The sequence below is a fragment of the Dreissena polymorpha genome, chromosome 4, assembly GCF_020536995.1.
Source record: "Dreissena polymorpha isolate Duluth1 chromosome 4, UMN_Dpol_1.0, whole genome shotgun sequence".
NCBI classification, from domain to species: Eukaryota; Metazoa; Mollusca; class Bivalvia; order Myida; family Dreissenidae; genus Dreissena; species Dreissena polymorpha.
The window spans coordinates 37,864,237-37,891,261 of record NC_068358.1 but is presented as its reverse complement, the minus strand read 5'-3'; the positions used below and the strand labels follow the sequence as shown (position 1 = coordinate 37,891,261).

The window sequence follows — 27,025 nt, the reverse complement described above, 5'->3', positions numbered from 1 at the left end:
TTATTCATAACATGCCAAGTGTGAGATCACAAATGTCACTCATCTTATGTCTACAGTTTTTATCAAAGAATCTAAGTCTTTCTACCTGCCCTTCACAGGAAAATGTTCTTATAGAAAATATATATATTTCACAAGTCATAAATTAGGTTTAAATGGTCTGCCACAATTAAGTTATATTTTATGTCAGTGTAGTTTTTCAGAAAAAATAGGCTGCATTTTTTGGGAAAAGAGCTCTCTGTAAAGAAGAATTGTGCGCTTATCATGAAAAAATGCAATAATAATGTTCACTTTTAAAATTTATTAAAATAAAATTAACATTAAAACAAAAAATAACAAGCACAATTGTTTACTTGATATCCCTCTCCAAATTGTGTATATGGATGGGTGCAAAAACATGTATGGTAGAATCCTTTAACAAGACACAATAACTCTTGTTAAAAATAGTGTAGGGTTATGGTTCTTTTTTTCTGTTCAATATATTTTATAATCCTTGTGAACAAGTGTGTGTGGGTCGAGGGCATCCCACTGCACAACGTGCTAAGTTAATGACTAACAAATGTATAATATATGCATAATACAACACAAATGTGCACATTTTAACAATATTAACTTTTATATAACAATACAAACAATTTTTGGCAAAGAGAAATTTGATAATAACATGACTTCTCTTACCACAACTACTGAAAAAGAGGTAATAAATAGGGTTATGGTTCTAAAGCATGGCACTTCTCCAAATCATTATCAATACACCCATTAAGTTTCATGTCGAACTATTGTATTGTATCTGAGATATAGCCCTAAAAAGTTGCAACATACAAAAACAACAAAGGGCAATAACTCTTATTTAAGAAAATGTAGGGTTGTGGTTGTAATGAATTGCTCTTCTTGGAATAGGTCTCCGCATGCCCATGAAGTTTCATGAAATCTTGTATCGTATCTGAGATGAAGCCCTTAAAAGTTTCATCATTCAAAGTTAACACAACAAAGGTCTTTAAAAAAAAGTGGCATTATGGTTTTCGTGCATGGCACTTCTCCTCATTGATATTTATACACCCATTAAGTTTCATGTTGATATTTATTACTGAAAGCTTACATTAAAAACATTACATAAGTGTCGGTAAAATATATGTACAAATAAAAGTATAAATAAAAAGACTCTCAATTTGCATACAACAAAAATGATGCATCTATCGGCAACATTAATGTTTGTTTAATATATCTATACATTAAAACCTAAATGTGCGACAACTCAAATAAACATGCATTAATGGTAAACTTCTACCACCCACTGTGTATCATATTGAATATACATCGTTTTTTCACACAATGGAAATGGTAACCAACAAATGCCCACTGCTTTTAATTTTGGATTTTTATAGCCATTTAACTTCTTAACTTTGCAAAGCTTTCATACATAAACCTGTTTAACTGCACATTGTGTTAAAAGCCTCAAATTGCACAGGAAGTTATAAAACAAATTTTGTCAGCAATACACCAAGATTGCTTTTAATACTGACATTAAATGCTTTTGCAAAATACTAGTCTACTGCAGTTTTTGTCCCTTCCTGTGAAATCAATTTGGGAGAGGTAATACTCTGTGACCATCTGCATTCATAAACAATATACAGTCAAACATCCATCTAAACACTCTCACAAAACTTACTGCAGCTTTGGTACTCATCATCGGCGCCGGGACAGTGTGGTCTCCCGTCACAGACGTACTGGGCTCGGATACATGACCCATCAGCACAGCGGAACTCTCCTGAGTCACACACTGGAACAGAGACATGTGAATGGTTGAAGTTCCAGGCCCCTAGGACCGAATTGAAATGTAATATAATATGTTTAATCAGTAAAATCTGTTGTAACTCAGAACTTTGGTAACAACCGGTTGTATATGCTAATATACATGTCAGGCACAGAACATAAAAGGAAGAAACGTTCAATCTTAACTAGATTTTGTTTATAAGAGGCTTCCTCATTTAACAACAAAATCCATAACAGCAGAAATGTGTCCTTGATTAGCCTGTGGGGACTTTACCAGTTAATCTGGGGTAACACTTTACCCACATGCATTAAGCCCTGTTTTTCCAGAGAGAGGCTCATATTTATTGTGGGAAACATCATACCTAAACATTGCACATTCAGACAATTAAAGGTATTATGATGTATTTGTTGGTCTGTATCTATATTTTAAAACATACAAACACATTGAACAGTTCAGACATGATTGCAAAATAGTTTTTTTTAAACTTTTCAATATAGCCCTGTTTCCATTTTCTGGGAGCAGAGTAGGGCTGTAACGATACATTCGAATATTCGAATTACTCGAATACGGCTGTGGACGAATCGTATTCGTTATTCGCCACCTCCTGAACCGAATATTTGACGAATACAAACAACGTGGTGTCGAGTTTGAAAGTTTAATCATCTTATCTTACCTTACAAATGAAGGTCCATACAATAAACCCATATATTTAAATGTTCTTCTCCTTATTCCGGCGTTTTTCATCATTTTTACCCCACCCACCATGTTACACAGTGAGATTATCAACAAAAATGGCGGGCATCGGTTGAATATTTACAACATTGAATTGAAAAATCTTTAGATGGTTGTTTAATGTTTATTTAGGTAAATACAAGTGATTTGATGTTTAAACATACACACAAAGGATTAGAAGTTTAAGCAGTTCTAGTCAGTGTTTAGTTATTTCAAAGTGTTATATTTCATATTTTCAGTATGCAATGATACTCAATTAATCAAATTGACAAATACTCATAGTTTCATACTATATAATGTCATGTCAAGTTGTCAGCATTACTTTTGTTCATTGAAATTCATATTTGCGAATAAATATTCGTATTCGCCACCCTGTATTCGTGATAAGTATCGTATAATCTATTCGTCACCTAGTGTATTCGTTACAGCCTTAGAACAGAGGCATTCATACATTTATATAAACAATTTGTGTATTCACAAATATGAAACTGATGAATTTGATCACTGCATTAACACAATTATAAATTCATAAAAAACGCGAACTAATTTGCAACTTAAATATAATATAATTCAATTAAAGTAAAGTAGCTATGCAGAAAATTGCATGAAACCCAATCTTATTGAAGTCCAAAAAGTGGTTAACCATTCACACAATGACATGCAGGTATTCAACATGTGGGTATGGAAGCAAATGAGGGACATATATATATTTAGTATATATTATACTTAAGGTAACAAATGCAAAAGCATCCTATTTTTATACAAAGTTAGAATAAATCATCAACATTTGAAAAAATCAGTTTACTGCTTTAACCAAATTGTTAATATTCAGTTAGTCCTTTTTAAAAAAATGCAGTATTATGAGTGCAATCAAAATCTTTATACATTCATAGCTGCATCAGTAATAGTTTATTTTACTGGAAAACGTTACATTTGGTTTACTAAACAAATTACATTGTTTTTACCCAAAAAAGTCTCCCTATATTGACATTTAAAAGTAGGTAGGATTTGCTAATGCTCAAACTTCAAATTCAGAGAAAAAGGATCATTAAAAATGCTCAGATCACTTCTCAAACAATTTCAAATATAAATATATAGAATATCTGAATATAAAATAGTTACTAACACTGAGTTACACACAAATATAACAAAATCCAAATTATTTCTGATTTTTAGCATATGCCTTTTCTTAACCAATTGTAAAGTACCTGAAAACAATGTCATGCTCTTGCTTCAATAGAAATCCTAATTTGTATAACTTTTGGCCCATAAAGTATTAAGCATTTTTGTGTAAGTGATACGCTTAACATTTAAATACTAGCATTTGAAACTTATTGAGGAGATAATAAACAGTTGAAATAATATATTTATTGCACTTTACATTGCTATTAGCATACATCAGTCTGCAAAAAGTGCATAAAGAATATCATATTCTGATAGCACTCAAGGAAGAAAAAAATGTAAGACAACCATTTTGAATCTTTAAGATAACAAAATAACTTGAAATGACAATGTAGAGCATAATTTTCATCATTAAAAAAACAATGCTTATTCTTAAGTGCAAACCCAAATGCAGGCTTTTTTAATTATTTTGACTTTGATTGCCTATAAACAACACTTATGCTAAATTGAAAATTATTGCTAAAATAATGTGTTACCTGAAATGGGACTTGTAGAAATGGTCGTGGAAGACTCTGTAGTGTTATTCATAACACTAGAAGAAGAGATGGATGACACTGAAGATGTACTGGGTGGTGAGGTAGAAGATAGTGATGTACTGGATGAAGCAACTGATGTATATGAAATAAGAAAAGAGACAATTTTAGCCGCGCTTTGTGAAAACCAGGTTTAAAGCATGTACGTAATGTTTTGTCCCAGATTATTCAGTGCAATCTGCAATTCTTTCCGAGACAAACATGCAGACAAACTAAAATAAAGATAACAACCCGTAAATTTGTTTTATTGAACTTCATGTGTATAACCCAACAATGCTTTCAATTTAAAATACATTATAAAAATAACACACTTTTTGCAAAATATTTAAGATCATTTCTTTAGTCAAAACTCACCCAATAAACAAACTTTAACAATTAGGTTTCAAATTTGACAGTTACTTTATAAAGAAGATTTCTCTGACTGTTCGAGTCACATGGGATCGGGGAGTGGGGGGGGGGAGTTGGGACAGGACTGTAATCTGAAAGCAATGCCTGACAAAGGCAAAGTGGATTTCAACATGCCAATGAATATGGTATTCTTGGGGGAATGCTGGGGAGAGGGTGATGGAGGCAGGGGAGTATGATAACAGTAAGCTTTAAAATCCAGTAAAATGTTTGCCCTGAGGTCCTAAGGGAATTAAAACAAAAAAGATTTGCTCCAGTATGGGAAATTAAGACATAAAAATAAAACAAAAAATAATAACCTGTTGATACTGATGTAGAGGACCATGTTGGTGATGATGAAGTGGAACTGGAACTTAAAAGCTCTGTGGTGGAGGATGGAACAGTCGATGCTGATGACGTGTATGGGGGCACCTCTGTTGTTGTTCTGTTCATGAGTTTCTGGCTATCTATGGCTGAAATAAAGCAATAAGCAATAACATCAGATTTTCATAGACATGCATCTTATTTAACCAATTTTCCATGCATCTTTAAACCAACTGATATTTTACAGAACAGTGAATTTTTAATGCCCAAATGCACAGGTCATTTTTTGAATATCAACAAACTTGGTAAACCACAACATTAAATCATTCAAGTGGAATGCATGTGCTCTTTTGGGTGCAAAAGTAGAACAAGATGTGTTTGTGAAACACAATGTCCCCCTATATGATGTTTGACCTTGAAGGATGACCTTGACCTTGACCGTTCACCACTCAAAATGTGCAGCTCCATGAGATACACATGCATGTCAAATATAAAATTGCTAGCTTCAATATTGCAGAAGTTACATTACATGAGCAATTTTGACCCATATATTTGACCTAGAAGGATGACCTTGACCTTGACCTTTCACCACTCAAAATGTGCAGCTCCATGAGATACACATGCATGCCAAATATCAAGTTGCCATCTTCAATATTGCAAAAGTATTCATAAAATAAGCGATTTGGGCCACATATATTTGACCTCTGACCTTGAAGGATGACATTGACCTTGACCTTTCACCACTCAAAGTGTGCAGCTCCATAAGTTACACATGCATGCCAAATATCAAGTTGCTATCTTAAATATTGCAAAAGTATTCATAAAATAAGCGATTTGGGCCACATATATTTGACCTCTGACCTTGAAGGATGACCTTGGCCTTGACCTTTCACCACTCAAAATGTGCAGCTCCATGAAATACACATGCATGCCAAATATCAAGTTGCTATCTTCAATATTGCAAAAGTATTCATAAAACTAGAAATGGCGCGGCAGAGGCCGACGCGTATCCCCACGCCGAATGTTTGATCTAGGTGTGCCCCAGGGTTGGTAATGGGGCCATGCATAGCTGAGATTGACCGTATTGTCATAAGAGAAGTTCATCATCAATTAGAAGTGAATTGGTGTAGAAATGAAGAAGTTATAGTAAAAGGCAATTTTGGGTGGGTGTGACATATGTGGGCAGGGCGCCCCAGGGTTGGTTATTGTGCCATGCATAGTTGAGATTGACCGTATTGTCATAAGAGAAGTTCAGTATCAATTTGAAGTGAATCGGTGTAGAAATGAAGAAATTATAGTAAAAGGCAATTTTGGGCGAGTGTGGTCTATGTGGGCGGGCCCCAGGGTTGGTAATGGGGCCATGCATAGTTGAGATTGACCGTATTGTCATAAGAGAGGTTCAGTATCAATTTGAAGTGAATCGGTGTAGAAATGAAGAAATTATAGTAAAAGGCAATTTTGGGTGGGTGTGGTCTATGTGGGCGGGGCGCCCCAGGGTTGGTAATGGGGCCATGCATAGTTGAGATTGACTGTATTGTCATAAGAGAAGTTCAATATCAATTTGAAGTGAATCGGTGTAGAAATGAAGAAATTATAGAAAAGGCAATTTTGGGTGGGTGTGGTCTATGTGGGCGGGGCCCCAGGGTTGGTTATGGGGCCATGCATAGTTGAGATTGACCCTAATGTCATTAGAGAAGTTCAGTATCAATTTGAAGTGAATCCGTGTAGAAATGAAAAAATTATAGTAAATGGAATTTTTTGGTGGGTGTGGCCTATGTGGGCGGGCGCCCCAGGGTTGGGATTGGGGCCATGCATAGTTGAGATTGACCCTAATGTCATAACAAAAGTTCAGTATCAATTTGAAGTGAATCCGTGTAGAAATGAAAAAATTATAGTAAATGGAAATTTTTGGTGGGTGTGGCCTATGTGGGCGGGGCGCCCCAGGGTTGGGAATGGGGCCATGCATGGTTGAGATTGACCGTATTGTCATAAGAGAGGTCCAGTAACAATTTGAAGTGAATCGGTGTAGAAATAAAGAAGTAAATGTAAAATAACCTAAAAAAATGAGTGATAATTTCTGAGGCGGCCCCACCCCAACCGCTATAACTTTTGACCCAGGGGTCAGATCAAAATTCCAAATAGTGCAGGGTCGCACATATGCTCATAGCTACCATGTGTGTAAGTTTCAAGGTTCTAGTGCTTTTAGTGTAGGAGGAGATAGTGGCCAGGACGGACGGACAGACAGACAGACAGACAGACGGACGGACGGCGGAGATAACCACAATATCCCCACCTTTTTTTCAAAAAGCGTGGGGATAATGAGCGATTTTGGCCACATATATTTGACCTCTGACCTTGAAGGATGAACTTGACCTTGACCTTTCACCACTCAAAATGTGCAGCTCCATGAGATACACATGCATGCCAAATATCAAGTTGCTATATTCAATATAGCAAAAGTTATTGCAAAATGTTAAAGTTGGCGCAAACCAACCAACCAACAGACCAACCAACAGACAGGGCAAAAACAATATGTCCCCCACTACTATAGTGGGGGACATAAAAAATTACACCAATAATTCACACACGATCTAAAGGAACTTAACTAAATAAAACATCACCCTTCAAAACAAATTTTAATACAGCTTTCAAACTAATGGCTTACTTCTCACTATTAATAATCACTTGAAGACGTTTGGTACATTTTAATGATATGTAAACAATTAATGTGACAAGAACTATTATGTTTTGGGAAATTTGAATTAAACGATACTAGTGAGTTCTATTTTGAAATTTGAGTTATGTAATAAATCGAAAATACCAAGTTATTTGCCTCATTGTTGGGAACTTTACGAGGTAAGGTTACGAATAAAAGAACGACATTGCTGTGTTTTGAGCGGTAATTAATTTGTTGTATGACAATTGACATGTACATCATTACGTCATGAGCACTTCGCTTACTATTTGTAAACATTTGTTTCCTGGTTTTGTTGCTCTTGTGTCTAAAATTTGGTACACCTTTATATCAAACTGCTTTATTTTGTTAAAGATGATTAATTTTTAAGAAGCATTATGACTTTATGGTTTATTGCAAGTAATATGAGTTCCCTCCACAATTTGACTGATATAAAACCTGTTGATGTATAAACAAAATGATATCAAACACCTTTTTATTTGGCAGATATCATCGAAATGGTATGAGTAATTGCCGTCAAACATTCACTTCAAGGTGGTTTATTTTTTCATATGAAAAGTGCATAAAATGAAAAAAAGTGATAATGCCAAATAAGTCACTATGGCAATGCTTACAATAGTGTTCATGTATGTTTCATTCAATAGAACTACATGACCGTCTGTATATTTTCAAACGAGGACACTTAATAATACAAAACGGCATTATTAAAAACCAGAACAGCCTGCGAGTAACCCACAGTCTGTTCAGGTTTTTTGCTGTTTGCTGCTCACCAGTTACTAAAGTGTTGGAAATGAAGCCTTTAAAACTTGAATTTAGTATGAAAAGGTATTTAATTAAATATAACTTTCAAATTGACTACAAATGCGTGAAAATATGTGTCTAAGTCGTGACGGGTTAAACATGGCCCAACTTTAATATTTACACACAACGCAATCATTGTTGTCGATGTGGATAGTTCAAAATAGCTTTAGGACTGCACAACCTGACAACAATCTCTTGACAGAGAATTAATCACACTTTCTAAATCAAATCCTAAAACACATCAAACATAACTTAAAAGCAAATTTGTGTCTTTCTAAATTTATTTAGGCAAAAAATAAGAGTTACACCGAACCCTGGTAATAAATGGACGAACCATGCATGGAAATTGATGTTATTTAGGAAAGGCAACTTAAATGTTCAACTCTTCCTGTCATGAAAACTGGTTTACGGGACAGACTACATATATCGAATTGAAAAATGCATTGCAGCCAAGTTGCATGTTAAATGAATATTTAGATAACTATCAGGTATTTTGTTTCTTTGTCAGCATGAATTTGACACCTGCAAATAAACCAGACTCACCTATCATCAGTATGCAACAATTACAGCATTAAAATAGGTTAAATACTGCCAGAGGGGGTAATCATGTGATAGACAAGATGGCGACGTCCATACCGAGACAGTTATTTTTCGCCGTTTTATACCCTTTATTACTTCTGTTTATTTTTTAAATGACGCTCACTTTCCAGCCTTATCAGTAAGAAGGTGATTAGCGTTTACTTCGTATTTTAATACGCTTTATATCTCGACTTTACTCGGTGCAAATTTTCTTAGTGGAGCCCTAAGGTCATCCCCGCTAAGAAACTTTGCACCGAGTAAAGTCGAGATATAGAGCGAATATTACTTCGAAATAAAAGCCAGTAACTTTCTTTCTAATATGGCTAGAAAGTGAGCGGAATAAATAATAATAATACAACTAATAAAGGGTATTAAACAACGAAAAAAACCTGCCTCGGCATGGACGTCGCCATCTTGTTTGTCACGTGATTACCCCCTCTGACTGCACACTGTATCAGAGCACACATAGAAATTAAAAATGTATGGGTTTTTTTCACTTGTCAATTGCGTGTTAAAATGCTGAGGTTTACACATCTCGTAACATGATTTGGGCAACTTAAAGTCCATGAAAATGGGGCATCTTTAAAATACAGGGCCCAAGAAACCAAAATCTTTAAGCACAAATGACTGGAAATGTTTCGTATCAATTTGAACAATTTTGGTAAATTACACATCACGTTCAGGTTCCAATCATTGGCATCTAAGATAAATTGATCAACTTCTCCGCAAAACATTTCAGTATATCAAATTCATTAATGTAATAATTATTATTGTGCTGTTCCTTTAAGCTTTTTGTTAAAGGCTAATCCAAGGTGTTTTAGTTACATTCAGTATTGAGCTGATCAAACTAAGGTGTTTTAGTTACATTCAGTATTGAGCTGATCAAACTAAGATGTTTTAGTTACATGCAGTATTGAGCTGATCAAACTAAGGTGTTTTAGTTACATTCAGTATTGAGCTGATCAAACAAAGGTGTTTTAGTTACATGCAGTATTGAGCTGATCAAACTAAGGTGTTTTAGTTACATTCAGTATTGAGCTGATCAAACTAAGGTGTTTTAGTTACATTCAGTATTGAGCTGATCAAACTTAGGTGTTTTAGTTACATTCAGTATTGAGCTGATCAAACTAAGGTGTTTTAGTTACATTCAGTATTGAGCTGATCAAACTTAGGTGTTTTAGTTACATTCAGTATTGAGCTGATCAAACTTAGGTGTTATAGTTACATTCAGTATTGAGCTGATCAAACTAAGGTGTTTTAGTTACATTCAGTATTGAGCTGATCAAACTTAGGTGTTTTAGTTACATTCAGTATTGAGCTGATCAAACTAAGGTGTTTTAGTTACATTCAGTATTGAGCTGATCAAACTAAGGTGTTTTAGTTACATGCAGTATTGAGCTGATCAAACTAAGGTGTTTTAGTTACATTCAGTATTGAGCTGATCAAACTAAGGTGTTTTAGTTACATTCAGTATTGAGCTGATCAAACTAAGGTGTTTTAGTTACATGCAGTATTGAGCTGATCAAACTAAGGTGTTTTAGTTACATTCAGTATTGAGCTGATCAAACTAAGGTGTTTTAGTTACATTCAGTATTGAGCTGATCAAACTAAGGTGTTTTAGTTACATTCAGTATTGAGCTGATCAAACTTAGGTGTTTTAGTTACATTCAGTATTGAGCTGATCAAACTAAGGTGTTTTAGTTACATTCAGTATTGAGCTGATCAAACTTAGGTGTTTTAGTTACATTCAGTATTGAGCTGATCAAACTTAGGTGTTATAGTTACATTCAGTATTGAGCTGATCAAACTAAGGTGTTTTAGTTACATTCAGTATTGAGCTGATCAAACTTAGGTGTTTTAGTTACATTCAGTATTGAGCTGATCAAACTAAGGTGTTTTAGTTACATTCAGTATTGAGCTGATCAAACTCAGGTGTTTTAGTTACATGCAGTATTGAGCTGATCAAACTAAGGTGTTTTAGTTACATTCAGTATTGAGCTGATCAAACTAAGGTGTTTTAGTTACATTCAGTATTGAGCTGATCAAACTTGCCATTGGATTTTGCAAATAGATTTTCATAAAAGCCAGATTAACTTGATGATCCGTATAACTCTATCTACTATGACTTCCGAAATATAACAAATGAATAATGCTCAAGCGAGCATACAGTGTGCTTTTGTAAACAAAATCCATAGATAATAACGAATATCTGCGCAATTTAAATGAAGCAATCGCAAATGAAATGTGATTTCAGATATGCATGAGTCTACTTCCCCACTAAGTAGGCGTAGAGTTTCACAAATAGGGTGCACAATAAACCTGGTGACAAAGATTTACTTGCACATAAATTTTGCAATCTGACAAGCGTTACCCGAGATATCAAGTTGTCAGTCCTTTTTTCATGCAGTCAATAGACACGAACAATCAAATTTAAATAGTTAATTGATATATTGTTACAGCACTTGTCACAGCTGTTTTAGGTTGGTCTTTGTGCAATTGTTCATGAATACATTTCACTAAGCAGTGCAGAACTCTAGCAGTTAAGGGTAACTGAATATTAAGCTGTTTGTTTTTATAATCAGCAAAATATATTAGTTAGTATTATACGAACCATCTGTTAGCGCTCCCTTTACCCTGGTTTTCAATGTACTCTACAAATATGTTAGGTAGAGGATTTTAAGTAGTTAAGTCAATAAATATGGAAGAAAAGAAAATTCATATGCGTAATTTAACCAAAATCAATGCTTTCAAAAGTAAAAGCCCCATTCAATTTATCCCTTTAACCACATGCACCGATCAATCAAGTGCAAATTTAATTTTGCAAGCACAGGTGCAAAGTCGCTTTTTTTGAAAAGATAAGCAGGCAAAAGCTGATCAATGGATTTGAAGTCAGATGACAGAGCTAAAACTTTATGTCACGTGAAATGAATCCAAATTGCTTTTTTTATGTCATTGAACAAACTTGTTTGCATAATGTGAGCACAACAAAAGAACACAATTAATGAAATTGTCAAATTTACTTAAATGAAGTCAAATTGGAATGTATCTGAAAAAACAAAGCACTTGCGTAAACCGTTCTTGAATACATTAAACATGCATAAACTAATGTCATGAAGCTAAAGCTCCAGTCTACTTATAAAAGTTTATTTTCAATGAAAGACTACAGAAGTAAAGAACCTTTTTTGATCACGTTAGCACCAAAGGCAAGTAAGATTCTATGCCCAAGGCAAACAAAACTAAAGTCTTCTTGCCATGGTCAATAGTGAACTTTTACTGTGGCAAACATTGAAGAACCTTTTTGATCTTTAACCAAGGTCATCCAATGTCCTTTTCCATGGTAACCTGAGTTGCTTTTCTATTGTCCACTGAGGTTCTTTCCAATTGACAACACAGGCTCTTTTCAATGATTCTTTACCATTTTTCAATGGCCCTCTACCATGGTGAACACAGGTCCTCTTCCACAGTTGACCAAGGTTATTTGTTATGTTAACTGTGGACATTTAACATGGTCGGTCAACTTTACAGGTTCTGATAGTTTAAAGTGTTACATAAAAACGTGTTTTTTTGTACATCAGTTTACAAATTTTGGTACTTGGTACTAAGCAATCCTATGTAATAACTAATGTAAACAAATGTTTTGGATATTTGTCTAATTTTCTACACTTGACTGTTTCTCGGACGCCATTTGTTGACTTAATTATTTGCAAAAATATTCTAGAAAAGCCATATGGAAAAGGAAGCCCCAAAAATTAGTCATTTTTCTAAGAACAGTTTAATTTGTGGCTTATTGCTCCATAACTTTACTTCAACTGTAACGTTTCAGCTTATGAAATTGTACATTTTTTATTAAGAAGTGAATTATCTCATCGAACAATCAGTGCATGAGAATGTTTAAACAGCTTTCATTAAAATTCACAAAATCACAATTTTGGGATTATTTTTTAGTTTTTAAAGCATTTGTTTTTAAACTGCAACTGAAACTGTCTTTCTTTCATGGCGAACCCCTAAATTAAAGGTATTACAAAATTCGAAGGGACCCGTTCATATATTGACAACTTTCCAACTTTTTGTTACAGATTAAAAAAACCAATTACAACAGTTTTTATACGTGAGCAAAATAACATCATGGACATATTAATTTATTCAGTAAATACTGTTTTATTTATAAGTAATAATTATTTGACTTTGATTCAGTTATATAACTCATAATGTTATGCTTATCATTTGAACAATTTGGAGTGTTAATCCAAGTATTTTCTATAAATTTTTGTGAACACTATTTAGATCACTTAAATACAATTACAACAAGCGATGTGTTTGTGAAACACTATGTCCCCATATATTTGACCTTTGACCTTGAATGATGACCTTGACCTTTCAACACTTACAAATGCAGCTCCATGAGATACACATGCATGCCAACCCTTCTAAAAAAAGTGTGTGAAATGTACGTTTTAAGTAGGTTTTGCGTGTGTTTAACGTGGCGGTATTGGCACTGCGTTTTATGTGCGCTTTTTCTTACCACGTGAGTTTTTTAACGAAAACAAACAAACAAGAAATGTGCGCTTTATGTGGGTAAATGTGCACTTTTAAGTGTGTTAAATGTGTGCATTTTTATAAGTGTGTTTTTGTATGCCATGTATGTGTGTAAAATGTGCGCTTTAAAGTGGGTTAAAACTGCGCTCTTCAGCGAGTTAAATGTGCGTTTTTTCATAAAAAAAGTGCACATTTAACTTGCTTAAAGCGCATTTTCAACCCACATAAAAACAAACATGTGTGTAAAAAGTGCGCTTTTACGTGGGTTAAACGTACACTTTTTATAAGTCAGTACCTATAAAAAGTGCACATTTAGCTCGCTTTAAGCACAGTAATAACCCACATAAAAGCGCACATGTGTGTTAAATGTGCGCTTTTCTGGGGGTTGAAAATGTGCTTTAAGCGAGCTAAATGTGCTCTTTTTATAGGTACTGTCTTATAAAAAGCGCACATTTGACTCGGTTAAAAGCGCAGTTTTAAACCACATAAAAGCGCACAATTTACGCACATAAATGGCACTCAAAATCGCACTCACAAAAAGCACACATGTGCGTTAAAGGTGCATCTTTTGCCTTAACAGTTGATTTAATTATATGCTGTTAAAAGTTTGTTTTTTTAATTCAGATACGCAATTAAAACCAATAATTATATACAAATATATTTGTATATTTTAAATAATTACAAGATAATTCAATTTTATACTTAAATGTACACCAACATTTGTTAACATACATAAGTAATTAAATATCAATGATAATTTGATGAAATAAATATTAACATAATTAGATTATAAATAAGCAAAAAATAATAGCATACTAATAATAACATGTACAGTATATGCACCGGAACATCTATATACATAAGAATAATGAGAATCAATTAAGGCCTGTCATTTTTTTGAGGCGGCGGAGTGCGGCTCTCATCTTTCTCTCCACGTCTGCCACCAGCCGGTCAAACTTCTTTGCAACTATTATACTGTCATGACCTTTGCGCGTTGCGTCTCGTGCATGATCTCATTTGATCAGGTCCTGAAAGATATTTTGTAATGTAAGTGTTGAATATTGCTGTTATGGTAATCTCGTTGCTATAAAATTATAAATTTAAATCAAAACTAGTTTGTTTGCTTGTTGTTTTTGGTTGTTTATTTTTGCAATTTTAATCCCCTGATCACATGTGACTTAATGCTTTTCATAAATAATTTAAAAAAAATACGTTTGGTAGAAAATACTGTTTGAAAATGTACCAAGATACGTGGTCTCATTTGGCTGTGTGGACTGGTCAGAAGTGTGACACCTTTAAAATGCAATAACCAGTACCCTGTATAGTTTTACCACTAAACAAATCCTTTTCTTGGTCAAGGACAGGGCGCGGTTTTCCCACTTCTGTTCTCCTCACGTTGGCCAGCTCGTGCAGGGTAAAACCTGGTATTCAAGTCAATACATCAGGTAGTCTCCCTTTTGCTCCCTTTTTTGGCAGGCGATGCGATGATGCACATTCTTTCCAAAGAATCTTCCGATAAATGAAAATTTCACCATGGGTTTAACCTTCAAATTTAAAATATAAAAGTTCTCATTTAATATGGGGGAAAAAATCTGTTCATTAATGACCAGAAATAGGTATAAATATATTTAAGATGACAATAACCATTAAATACAGCCATAATAATTCAAATGGTGTTGTTTATCCTTAAAATTGCATTACATTTACTCATCCATTTACATTTCCAAGTGTCACTACATAAATATGATAATGATCATAATTAATTCAATAAACTAAATAAAAAGGGATGCAGAATTGAAAATACAAACCTGTTACAACAGACTGTTCTTCAGTATTCCAAAAATACAAGCAGTTTTGAACTAGACCATCTCACTTTAACCACCCACTTTGAATCTCCTTTGCATCAAACATATTGTTGATTTACACATTGTAGTAAATACACGTTGTTTTCATCACACAATACTTCATCCTGAAAGTATTTCAAGACATTTTACAATAGAATTATATGTCTAAATGTTGCTCAATTATACCCAAAATTTAACTCAAAGTCAGTGGCTGAAACCAGCTTGTTTTCAATAACTTTCTGCCCTTCAACCAATCAAAAGTCGCTTGTTTTCAAATAGATGGTGCCTCAACCAATGAAAAGTCTATCAACACCCCTTTGTTAGGCTTAGATGGAGGACTGATATGGATTAATGTTTATGATGCTAATCTCTTATCTGATATCATACTGTCTCAGCCAATTACTAAATCTGGGAAATATCCGCTGATAAGGCGCACTTCAACACCAAAATATGTTTTGAATAATGCACAGCACCATTAGCATACTATATTTAATTGTGAATATTTTAATATAACATGCTGAATGGTGTAAGCAAATAATAGTAATACAATGTATTATCAATATTATTTTAATTGCCTTCTAAAATGTATGTTAATAGTCAATGTGGTAGACATTAATTGTATTGGGGTATACATATCAGTATAAGAAAGTTCAAATACTTATTTTTTATGTTGAGGAAATAAAATTGATACTATCAAGCCCACATAATATTTTTGACACTTTCAATATTTTTAATTAGTTACCCACAGCCACAGGTGGAAATTTGTAGAAATGTTTGAGATTAAAACGAAAGCAATGTTATATACATTGAAATTGTATTATAAAGTATATTAACAGTAAACAGGTTCATATGCACAACCAGTAACCGCTTTGAATTCAAACTGCACCTTATATTATAACAGGTTACTGAGGAATATGTCTATGTTTATTCATTTGATGCAAAAAAATTGTTAGATCCTGCAACAATTTTGTTTCTTGTTCAATTTCTGTACAACAAAACGGTTATTAAAGACGCACTTTTTAAGAAGTGTGTTAAACATGTGTCTTTTTAGATAAATCCTTTTTAAACAGATCATATGATAAAAACGCACTTATGAAATAAAAGACTAACTTATGCTTTAAAAAGATGCACATCAAAAAAGAAAAACACTTTTGTGAGAAAAAACCCACATCTGTAAAGCTTAAAACACACTTCTTAGATAAAAGATGCACTTCCTTGATAAAAGACGCACTTCTTAGATAAAAAAACACACATTCTGCTCACATCTACACTCAAAAGCACACTTACAGATGAAGAAAACACACAAAAAACAAACTGTTTCACTTAAATAACGCACTTGGAAAGAAAAAAAGCACAAAATGCGCACTTAGATGCACTTTTGGACACTGAAAACACAGATATAAACAAAAAACACAGAATTGAAGCACTTTTAAGTGCGCTTAATGTGTGTTTTGGTAAAAAGTGAGTTTTAAATTGACAAGGGAAATATAAAGCTGCTATCTTCAATACTGCAAAGTGTACATTAAATTGGCAATTTTGACCCATATATTTTACTTTTGACCTTGAAGGATGACCTTGACCTTTCACCACTCAAAATGTGCAGCTCTATGAGATACACATGCATGCCAAGTATGAAGTTGCTATCTTCAATATTGCACAAGTTTAATATTGCAAATGTTAAAGCTTGCACAAACAAACACACAAACAAACCAACAAACCAACCAACTGACAGGGCAAAAACAATATGTCCCCCACTATAGTGGTGGGGGATATAAAAAGCCCATTTATGGATAATTTAGAGTCCGAATGGCCAAGAGGTTATCATCGTGCTTACCCTTCTAATCTAAAGGTAATGAGTCTGAATCCCAGTGCAGGCTTTTTTAATTTATTTCTTGTTACTAATAGAATAAGAGCTCTTCAGTTTTTATGGTTAGATTGATGGTAAGATTGATGGTAATATTGATGGTTAGATTGATGGTAAGATTGATGGTTAGATTGATGGTAAGATTGATGGTAAGATTGATGGTAAGATTGATGGTAAGATTGCGGGTTAGATTGATGGTTAGATTGATGGTAAGATTGATGGTTAGATTGATGGTAAGATTGATGGTAAAATTGATTGTAAGATTGATGGTAAGATTGATGGTTAGATTGATGGTAAGATTGATGGTTAGATTGATGGTTAGATTGATGGTAAGATTGATGGTAAGATTGATGGTTAGATTGATGGTAAGATTGGTGGTAAGATTGATGGTTAGATTGATGGTAAGATTGATGGTTATATTGATGGTTAGATTGATGGTAAGATTGATGGTTAGATTGCTGGTAAGATTCATGGTAAGATTGATGGTTAGATTGATGGTAAGATTGATGGTTAGATTGATGGTAAGATTGATGGTTAGATTGATGGTTAGATTGATGGTAAGATTCAAGTACAAACTTGATTATAATGCACACATCTGTGAACCAGTCTGTGAATGTATCAAGTAAAACTATGACTTCAAAGACCTGTAATATGCACATAATTTATTCCTCTTCAACCACCATCAACAGCCTTATTTTACTTTTATGATAATCACACTAAGCAGGGGTGATGAACTGAGAACAGCCATTATTTACTTCAAAGAATTTATAAAAAGTTCACAAATATAAAAGTTTTCATCAAAATGTCAAACTGACATAGAAAGCAGTTTTTATTATGTTTCACATTGATGTTTAATATTCTTTTTCTTCTTTTCTCAAAATAATGTCATATAGTGTGGGTGTCTTGATTTAAGACAACATTTGGGGTAACCTCGTACAAACTGAGGCAAACAATTTATTCTCCTTCATCATTGAGGCATAAAAAAGCATTTCATTTTATGCTTTCAAAGAAATATCACAATGTTGTTTACTCTAACTGTTAAGAAGCTACAATATAATAGGATTCATCAAAACAGCAGATAAAACTGTTTGCCAATGAAGGCATACCGGCATAATGTTTAGAACGAGAGCGCCGATGGCGCTGAAAGCATAGTTGCAAGATACAGGGAAGATGCTGCTGAAGTAAATGTTTAGGTCAAAATATACTAAATAGTTTCCTTATATGTTTCGATGTAAAAGCGACAACTTTGAGCGAAAATAAATACAACATTTTGCACAAAGAGACCCCCATAACCATACCTTTTCTTGACGGGCATTCTTAGCTGAATCGATTTAAGCAATAAAAAAGATTTGTCATGTTCAAACCAAAAACAAATTCGACTCAAATCAAAATCGACTGTTTTTGCGCCTTTTTCGGCCGTTTTCTAGTGGATTGTAACCTTTTGCAGTGCCATTTTTTACTTTAATCTCCAACTTTATCCTATTTCAGGGATTAAGTAGTGAACACCTATGCTTCTCCTATCAATATCTCCAAACGATAAAACCAGAACAAAGTGTACAACATGCCTTCGAGGAAAATATGATGATTTGTTTAGAAAGTACAGCCCTTCATGACTCGATTATTTAGTATATTGTAGCCTTAACGATTGCTGACATCACGAGTCGCCCCCCTTGTTAACAAAATGCTCTATTTTTAGAAACGGGAATTCCAAATAGTGACGAATGTGAATGGTTACAAAATGACATAACTATGAAAATAAATACGTAGAATTACATTATTTCACGCATACCATTATGCAACCATCCGTTTTCTTTTTCGACTTGATACATTTACAGCTTTCCATTTAATATTTTACAGACACAGCACTCGTCCAGAATTCACGCGAATCCATTAAATCCGATGCCACATTTAAACCGTTAACTCTACTCGTAACGTAAATTTCTGGCTCAAAGTAAAACATTTTAACTTCAATTAACACATCTCTTACTTTTAAACTCTACTTCATCAAATCCATAGAAAGGCACGTCAGAATCCATGTCATAAATCAGAAAACATTCATCGTACTCCGCCATTTTTTACACATTTTCAAAGAATAAAAGTGCTTTATGCCCCACTTCCTGCTGATAATATGTTTTAATTTCTATTTATAATTAACCGATGAAATGTTCCATATACTTTAACCAGGGCCTTATTAATTCAGTTATGTAAACATTTGACCTCTCACAGAACAGTAAACGAAGGAAATAGAAATTGGGATCCCATATAGATCTAAATTAGGTGTGAGGTCACTATCAACAAGAACAGAATTGTTTTACGAACGAAATTTGTTCTAGGTTATAAGAAGATTTTTTGACATATAACGGTCTTAGAAAAATTCACTAAAAACGGTGTCAGTAATATTCTTGGAAGAAAACGTTAGAAAAACGTTTCCCCCAAAAAAATTGTAAGAATTACCATATGCTAAATTAAATAGATATTTCGTCTGATTTTTGATCAGGTAAGGCTTCAGAAAGGTTAACCGACCGATGTGGATTTTCAAAATGTGGTATATACCTTAAGCATAGGTGCAAGCACCTATGCTAAAAAAACTCAAAACAGAATAATACCTGGATTGTTAAACTGCTGCATATTTAACTTAAAATTACTAAACCCATAATGACACAAGCTGAGAGAATATTGACAAAAAACTTAAACTGTCATCATGTCAACAGATAATTTGCAAGTGTCCAAATGGAATTTCGATAAAGTTTTTTTTTGATGAATTATAAATTGCTCACATGTAAAATTGTTAACATCACTACCAATTATAATGAAGAAAAGATCTAGCATTTAGAAAAAAATATCAAGATGTTTAAACATTTTTTATAAATATTTATATTTAAATTCACCTCAAAGCCAAAATGGCTGCACCCTTAAATACAGAGCTCCAGATAAGGATTTAGTCTAAAGGGTATTTTACCCCCTGATATTATTGTTAAAGAGTATTTTACTCCTTTGTTTCAGCCATAAAAGGTTTTTAGGAATTTTGAGGGATATTTTCCATTTCCATAGAAAATTGACATAGAACAATGACATGTTTAAATTAAATAATCTAGAAATATTATTATTTGTTATTAACAAATGCAAACAGAATAAATTGTAAATGAAGATATTAACAGACTTTCTTTAAAATATTCAACTTACAACTGTGTTGTCTTTCTTGCATATAGTATTCATGTAGTACATGAACGTCATTTCACAATTAAACTAAGTTATGGCACTGCTTGTGCAATTGAAAATAAAGTCAAACTGCCTATATTCTATGTAAGTTACCTATAAACTTGATCTTTAAAAGTTAAAACTAAGATTATTTTAACAATTCTAGAAGCATCATAAGATTTATCTCTTTTGACTATTTGTTATATACAGTCATTTTCTGCAGGAGCCGCTGTTCGCTTGAAACGTCCCTTTTTCGAACCTAGAACACGATGTGCCGCCATTAAGATTACAAGGTTCTTTTGATTGACTTACTTTTTATTCAAAGGTTAACTTCACAAAACACTCAACTGGATTATTGGTTAAACCGGTTACGCAATTAAATCCATTACAACAATGTACCAAGATTTGTAATGCGTAACGTAACGCACTGGGCCGATTTGTAAAGCGTTCTTTTTATTTTTCAATGCGTAAATACGCAGATGCCCATCTTATCTAGAGCTCTGTTAAATATTAAAACATCTGAATACTACACTTGAGGGATCCACATAATCTTGAAAGCGGAAAGTGCAAAAATGCTGCACGAAATAAATTAACTTTTCTGTCTCCATCTCTGCATTGCAAATTTGACATCATAAAACTTCACATCCAAAAAGCTGTCATACCAGTTTCAACTTCACAATCACCACTATTTTGGAACTAAAAAGGTTAATTTGTCATGCATTAATAAAAATATCTCAACAAAAGCTGTATTTTGTCTTGTTTTTTAAAAGAATAACTTATAACTGTAACTAATAAATATAATAATTGTTGAATATTTATTGCACAATGCATCCTCTAATCACCTTTAACCACTAACTATAATGCTTCCAGCTTAATACTGCATGGGTCAAATATTAAAAGAAATGTTCTATGAAACACTTTTTTAACCAAAAAGGGGTAGCACCATTGAACATTACCAAAAAACCAAAAAAACAACAACAAAAGACTATCCCATTGTAAAGAAAAAACAGCATGCATTATATGGTTTTCATAATTCTCATGACATAGAAAATCTATTGATCTAAGTAAAGTTCAGACATAATTATTGAGTAAGACCTTAAAACTGTTTTATAAATTACAGATGGCCTACAAACATTATATTTTGTATAACTTATGAGTTGGTTATTTAATATATTTGGATGAGAATAACTTTGTCACCATGACATATTATAAGAATGACACTAAATTTCTGCACATGACACAACAAAGAAAGTGTTCATGATTCCCCTCAAGGACAGACTTTGTGGTTGATCAATTATTTTGTAATTGATCTTGTAATGACTTACAAGATGTAAAATTCCCATGGGGTCTGCTAATCTTAAATTAATATCATTTTAATGACCATGATTTATAACTGTGAGTTCCATTCTGTGCAGGGGCTTAACATTTATCAAATAAATGCAACATTTCATTTCCAAATTATGCATTAAGCAAGAAAATGTTATCTCACACTGGGATAAAAAGTGGCAAGGGCATTTGTTAACAATTGAATTGCTCCACAGTTTAAACATGCTGTGTCAGTACATTTAAAAATCAATCATGTCTTCTTAGGTAAATTAAATAAACTGTTTGAGGCAATAATTTTTTGTGTCCTTCCACTAAATGAAGCATTAGATAAAAATAACAACGTACACTTCAATTTCTTGAACAATTTTTTGCAGCTGTCATCTAAAAATGCTACCTGTTTTAATAATTTATAAATGTATTACATTGCATGATTAAATAATTTTATTTAATTCAATTAAAACCTATGATAATGATATTTCAATTACATTTGTATGGGGGACTTCGTTCAAAAGTTGTACTCAAAATACTTATTAGTTATGTTTTGTAGTCTAATATCCATATATTTTTAACTGACATAATAACTTGAAGTATATGTACATGAAGCTTGAGGGAATAGATGCAGACTAGAGATTGTGCAGAGCTCCAGATAAGAGGCGTATCTGCGTATTTACGCATTAAAAATATTAAAAAAACGCATTAAAAATCAACAAAACGCAATACAAATCTTGCAGTTACGTATTTTAAATCGATTAAAGTGCGTAACTGGTTTAACCAATAATCCAATTGAATTTTAAGTGTAAGTTAAAGTGTTGTTATGGGCATTTTTCACTGTTGAATTGAGCTGAAAATAATTAACAGGTCAAAAGAGTTAGTTAAAATAAGGTTACTGACCAATTATCTGCAAGTCATTTTGCTACCAGTTGTTTATTAAAATATATAATATATTGTATTTTATATACAATATTTTACATGACTCACCCAGTCCTCTAAGCCGAAATGATCCGTAAAACAAAATAGTGTCTTTGTGTCGTATGAACGAATCTCAGCCTCGCAGCACTAAAACTAAATTTAGTATCACATCGTACATGCATGATCAGTTGTCAAACAAAAGTATGGATGATATTCAAATGCATTATTTTTTTCTTTCCAGGACTTTTTTTTAGTATGTTGATGCTGCATTAACAAATATAAGTGTATATGAAGTGAAAACACCAAAAATAAACAACGGTTGCGATAGACACCTATAAACTGTTAGATACCCATAATATCACTTTAACCTTTGAATCAAAAGTAAGTCAATCAAAATAAGCTTGTAATAAAAATGGCGGCCCATTATGTTTGTGGATCAAAAATGGACTTGTTAAGCGATCAGCGGCTCCTACGGGAATATTTTTAAAGAAAGTCTGTTCATTATTTTTAAAGAAAGTCTGTTCATATCGTCATTTTAAATTCATTCTGTTTGCATTTAATAATATAAATAACAAATAATAATATTTCTAGATTAAACATGCCATTTACTTTTTCAGTTTTCTATGGAAATGTAAAAACACCTAAATATACAAAATGTACCTACAACCCTTTATGGCTGAAACAAACAAGTAAAATACACTTTAACAATAATATTTGGGGGTGAAATACCCTTGAGACTAAATCCTTATCTGGAGCTCTGGATTATGTGGTAAAACAAAAATTAATCTACTGGGCACGGCTGCATAAATATAGTTTTCAGTTTGAAGAGTGGTGGTCCTTCAATGCAGGGTTTCAGCTTTGTAATCTCACATGATGTATGTGTTGAAAACCCTTAAGATGAGCCCCGTCAAGAAAAAAAAAGTTTCAGGAGATGTCCTAATAGTGTACAGGGCATATCCTAACAGTGTAGCTACAGGGCACATCCTAACAGTGTAGCTCCAGATATGCCACTGCCCCTATTATACTCAGATGAGGAGTCATCATGTGTGCTTATGAGATCATGACACCTTGCGTTACATTTTAGCAGACAGGGACGCTCCAGACCAGACTGCACAAATGATGAGACTGGTCTGCTGTCAGCATATTGTAAGACGTGACTAAATCTATTTATACTAACATTTTCCCACGTTATCTGATAGAGCTTTTGCTTTTGTCAGTTACTTTTAGAAGTAATTGTAATAACTACATCAACACATACGCTTGATGTGACTATTGTTTAGCTTGTCCATATGTGTGGGTAGGTTAACTGACCTCCTGGACAGTACTTAAGAAGTGCTACAACGGTAAAATATACAAACAAACAAAGACGACTCACCATGGAACCACTTACATCCTGGATTCAGATTGATGAAAACTAACAAAAATGTGCATGCGAAATTTGCACAGAATTATATTGTCCCGATTTTTTCCAGACTGATGGGTATATTTGAAAGGAATCTGCTATTTAAGGGCAAAATATCACTGTAATTTTTTATGTAAAATTCAAAAACAAATTACTTTCTAAACTATAGACTTGGTATGTTGCGAAACTCATTAAATTTTGTCCCCTTTTTTAGTTTTTAGTTCCAATTAAACAACATCATGGAAGGAATTTCATGACCTTCTTCCTAACTATTTTGCAATTTACAGTCATTTAAAGACTGTTTCATGATCATTATGATCAAATGTTACTTGAGTAGTATGTTACATAGAGGTTTATACAGCGATTTTTTATATAAATAAGGCCATCCTTAAAAAATTGTTTGTTTGGCATAACCTGACCCAGGTAAATTTGGGTGGGTAGGTAGGTAGGGATTTTTTTTTTTTTAGGTATTTTTTTTCTGACATTGAACTCCGATATATACCAAACTGAAAGGTAATTATCAAATAAAGCTCCAAGTCTTCTGCCTCATGAAAGGAAATTGGTAAAGATTTTTCTGCACCATTCTATAAAGAACTTTGAAAATATAATATAATCAACGAAAAATACTTTATCCGAAAACGACAGTCCGAAAAATTGTACGCATTTTGCACATGAAATAAAATGTGCATATCGTTTGACTACAGAAAATGAAAACAAGTAACCAAGCAAATATTACATATTACTTTACTATAGCATAGTTTGTGAGCAAAAAAACAACAAAGTAATTATAACATTTTAATTTCAATCAAGAACAGAAAGCTGCAACATCTTCGACATCTAACTAATTATTTAATTATCATCCTTTAATTCAGATTGATAGTCGGTAGAAATTTGTAAAGTGATCAACTTAAATATAATTTATTGATTGTTACGCTTCTTTTCCTTTGCTTATTTTTTATACGACTTATGCCATCGGCCGTTATATTGTAGGCAGACGACAATATCAATTGTGTATTCCATTATCTGCGCATGAATGACCCAATATTGCCCGATAGTGAACTCAATGTTGATTGGCCAGCTATGCGCTTCAAATTGTTCATGGAAACAAAGAGAAAAATAGTTTACAAAAAAACACTCCGGATTAAAATGGCGGATGTTTTCAATTAAATTTAACGAGATTTAAGCATATTCGCAAATTACATTTTTCTTGAGCCAAATTTGCTATACTTTCGCAAATGGCGAACGACAGCGCGAGCTCTGTAATAGTGAGCATTTATTCCAATAATAAATCGTTTGCAATGCTCGCGCTGTCGTTTGCCATTTGAGTCGTTTGCGAAACTATTGAGAATTTGACTCAAGAAAAATCTAAATTGCGAAAATCTAGTAAAATTTCGTTGAAAACATCCGCCATTTTAATCCGGACTGGTTTTCTATATTTGTCTCTTTGTTTCAATGAAAGTGTTCGCAATTCGAACAAAATCCGGTCTGTACCCGATTAGACATTGCTTGACCTTATTGTTAATGAAGTGCACATGGTAGCTGGCCAATCAGCATTGAGCTTGCTTACACATGACATGACGTTGTCGAATGAAACGTGAGAACGGGTGAAGCTATCGGATAATATTGGGTTATTCATGCGCAGATGTTGTAAAATTTGAATACACATTTAATATTGCTGTCTGCTTCCAAAATAGCGACCGGTCGGAAAGTTGCATAAAGAGATAAGCAAATGAAACAAAAACTTGACAAAACCTGTCAATAAATATTTCTAAGCTGACCACTTTTTATCTTTCTACCGAATATTTACCGAACTGAATTAAAGAGTGATAATTAAATAATTAGTTATATGGCGATAATATTACACATCTCTGTCAATTGCCGAATTGAATTGAACGGTGATAATTAATTTGTTTTTTACCCCCAAACTATCCTGAACGACAGCAGCGTATAAAAATTTTAATTAAAGGGATACGAGAAAAACAGGAGCGGTTAAATTGTATTTAAAGTCTAATTAATCGCATATGCATATGTCAAATAAATAGGCGACTCAAATAAATACCGGTACGCGTTTTGTTCATAGCTATTCTAGATATCCTTGAAAGAGCATTCAATTAAATGACGCAAATAACTGGAAAGGATAAAAAGTGGAAAGGAAAAATTGAGCGGAAAGAAGTTTCGGCAAGCAAAATAATTTTTTTTATGAAAGTAACAAAAAAAAATTCAGTCGGGCCGATTAAAGTGGGTCGGTCGGGTTATGCCAAACAAAAGAATTTTTAAGGATGGCCTAAAATTCAGTTTCCGTATGCAGCTCTATGGCTTGCACCCAATTTAATATAATAATTTCAACTTGACAATACTTGGTTATCAAGTTAAAAGTATTTTGGAGCAAAAAATCAAATGCACCAATTTCCTAATATGAAGACGTCACGATACGAATTTTCCCAATTTCAGGGGTTTTTGCGCATATTTTTCCCAATTGGGCTGGTACCGGTACTTTTCCCAATTGGGCAAAAAAATCGCTGTTATATCACTGTTATATGTCATATATTATTACGCAATCATTTTCACATCTAATAAGAAGTGCCATAATAATGCACTGAAACTCCTGTCATAGCTTAATTTTAACCCAAAAGTTTTTATTTTCCTCCTCAGAGATTAAAACTTTCAGTAACTAACAAAACATTACAATGCATGACTTATTTAAATTTCTAGAAATATAAGTAGTAATTTTGCTAAACTAACATATGGAGAGAATATAATACGACTGATTTAGTATTTAGTCTATCCCCAACTGCATGCATTCAATGACAGAACACGTGTAGTTCATGTCAATCAAGTGACTCTACATTCGGCATATTAATTATAGACAGATGAGAAAATAATGTTGTTGCGTTAGTTTTTCTGTGGTTTGCCCATCCAGACTGGCAAAAAATAATGAAAAACAT

The 27,025-nt window shown here is 33.3% G+C and overlaps 1 protein-coding gene and 1 long non-coding RNA gene across 6 annotated transcripts in view; both read right to left on the bottom strand.

The window, feature by feature from the left end:
* LOC127877703 (atrial natriuretic peptide-converting enzyme-like) overlaps positions 1-27,025 on the bottom strand; it is a 167,182-nt gene that overhangs the window by 29,231 nt on the left and 110,926 nt on the right. For 3 of the 5 annotated variants that reach the window (XM_052423833.1, XM_052423836.1, XM_052423835.1), the window contains exons 3-5: positions 4,923-5,075; positions 4,162-4,293; positions 1,667-1,777 (exon numbers count right to left, since the gene is read on the bottom strand). The exons of 1 other annotated variant lie outside the window; for it this stretch is intronic. In XM_052423833.1, the coding sequence (XP_052279793.1) occupies positions 1,667-1,777; positions 4,162-4,293; positions 4,923-5,075 (396 nt within the window). The remainder of the gene's footprint in view (positions 1-1,666; positions 1,778-4,161; positions 4,294-4,922; positions 5,076-27,025) is intronic. One more of the 5 variants, XM_052423834.1, reaches the window with a different exon arrangement.
* LOC127877710 (uncharacterized) lies at positions 13,977-15,505 on the bottom strand. Its single transcript, XR_008048587.1, has 3 exons — positions 15,346-15,505; positions 14,781-15,081; positions 13,977-14,565 (listed from the first exon to the last, which is right to left on the bottom strand). It is a non-coding gene; the product is annotated as an uncharacterized LOC127877710 (long non-coding RNA).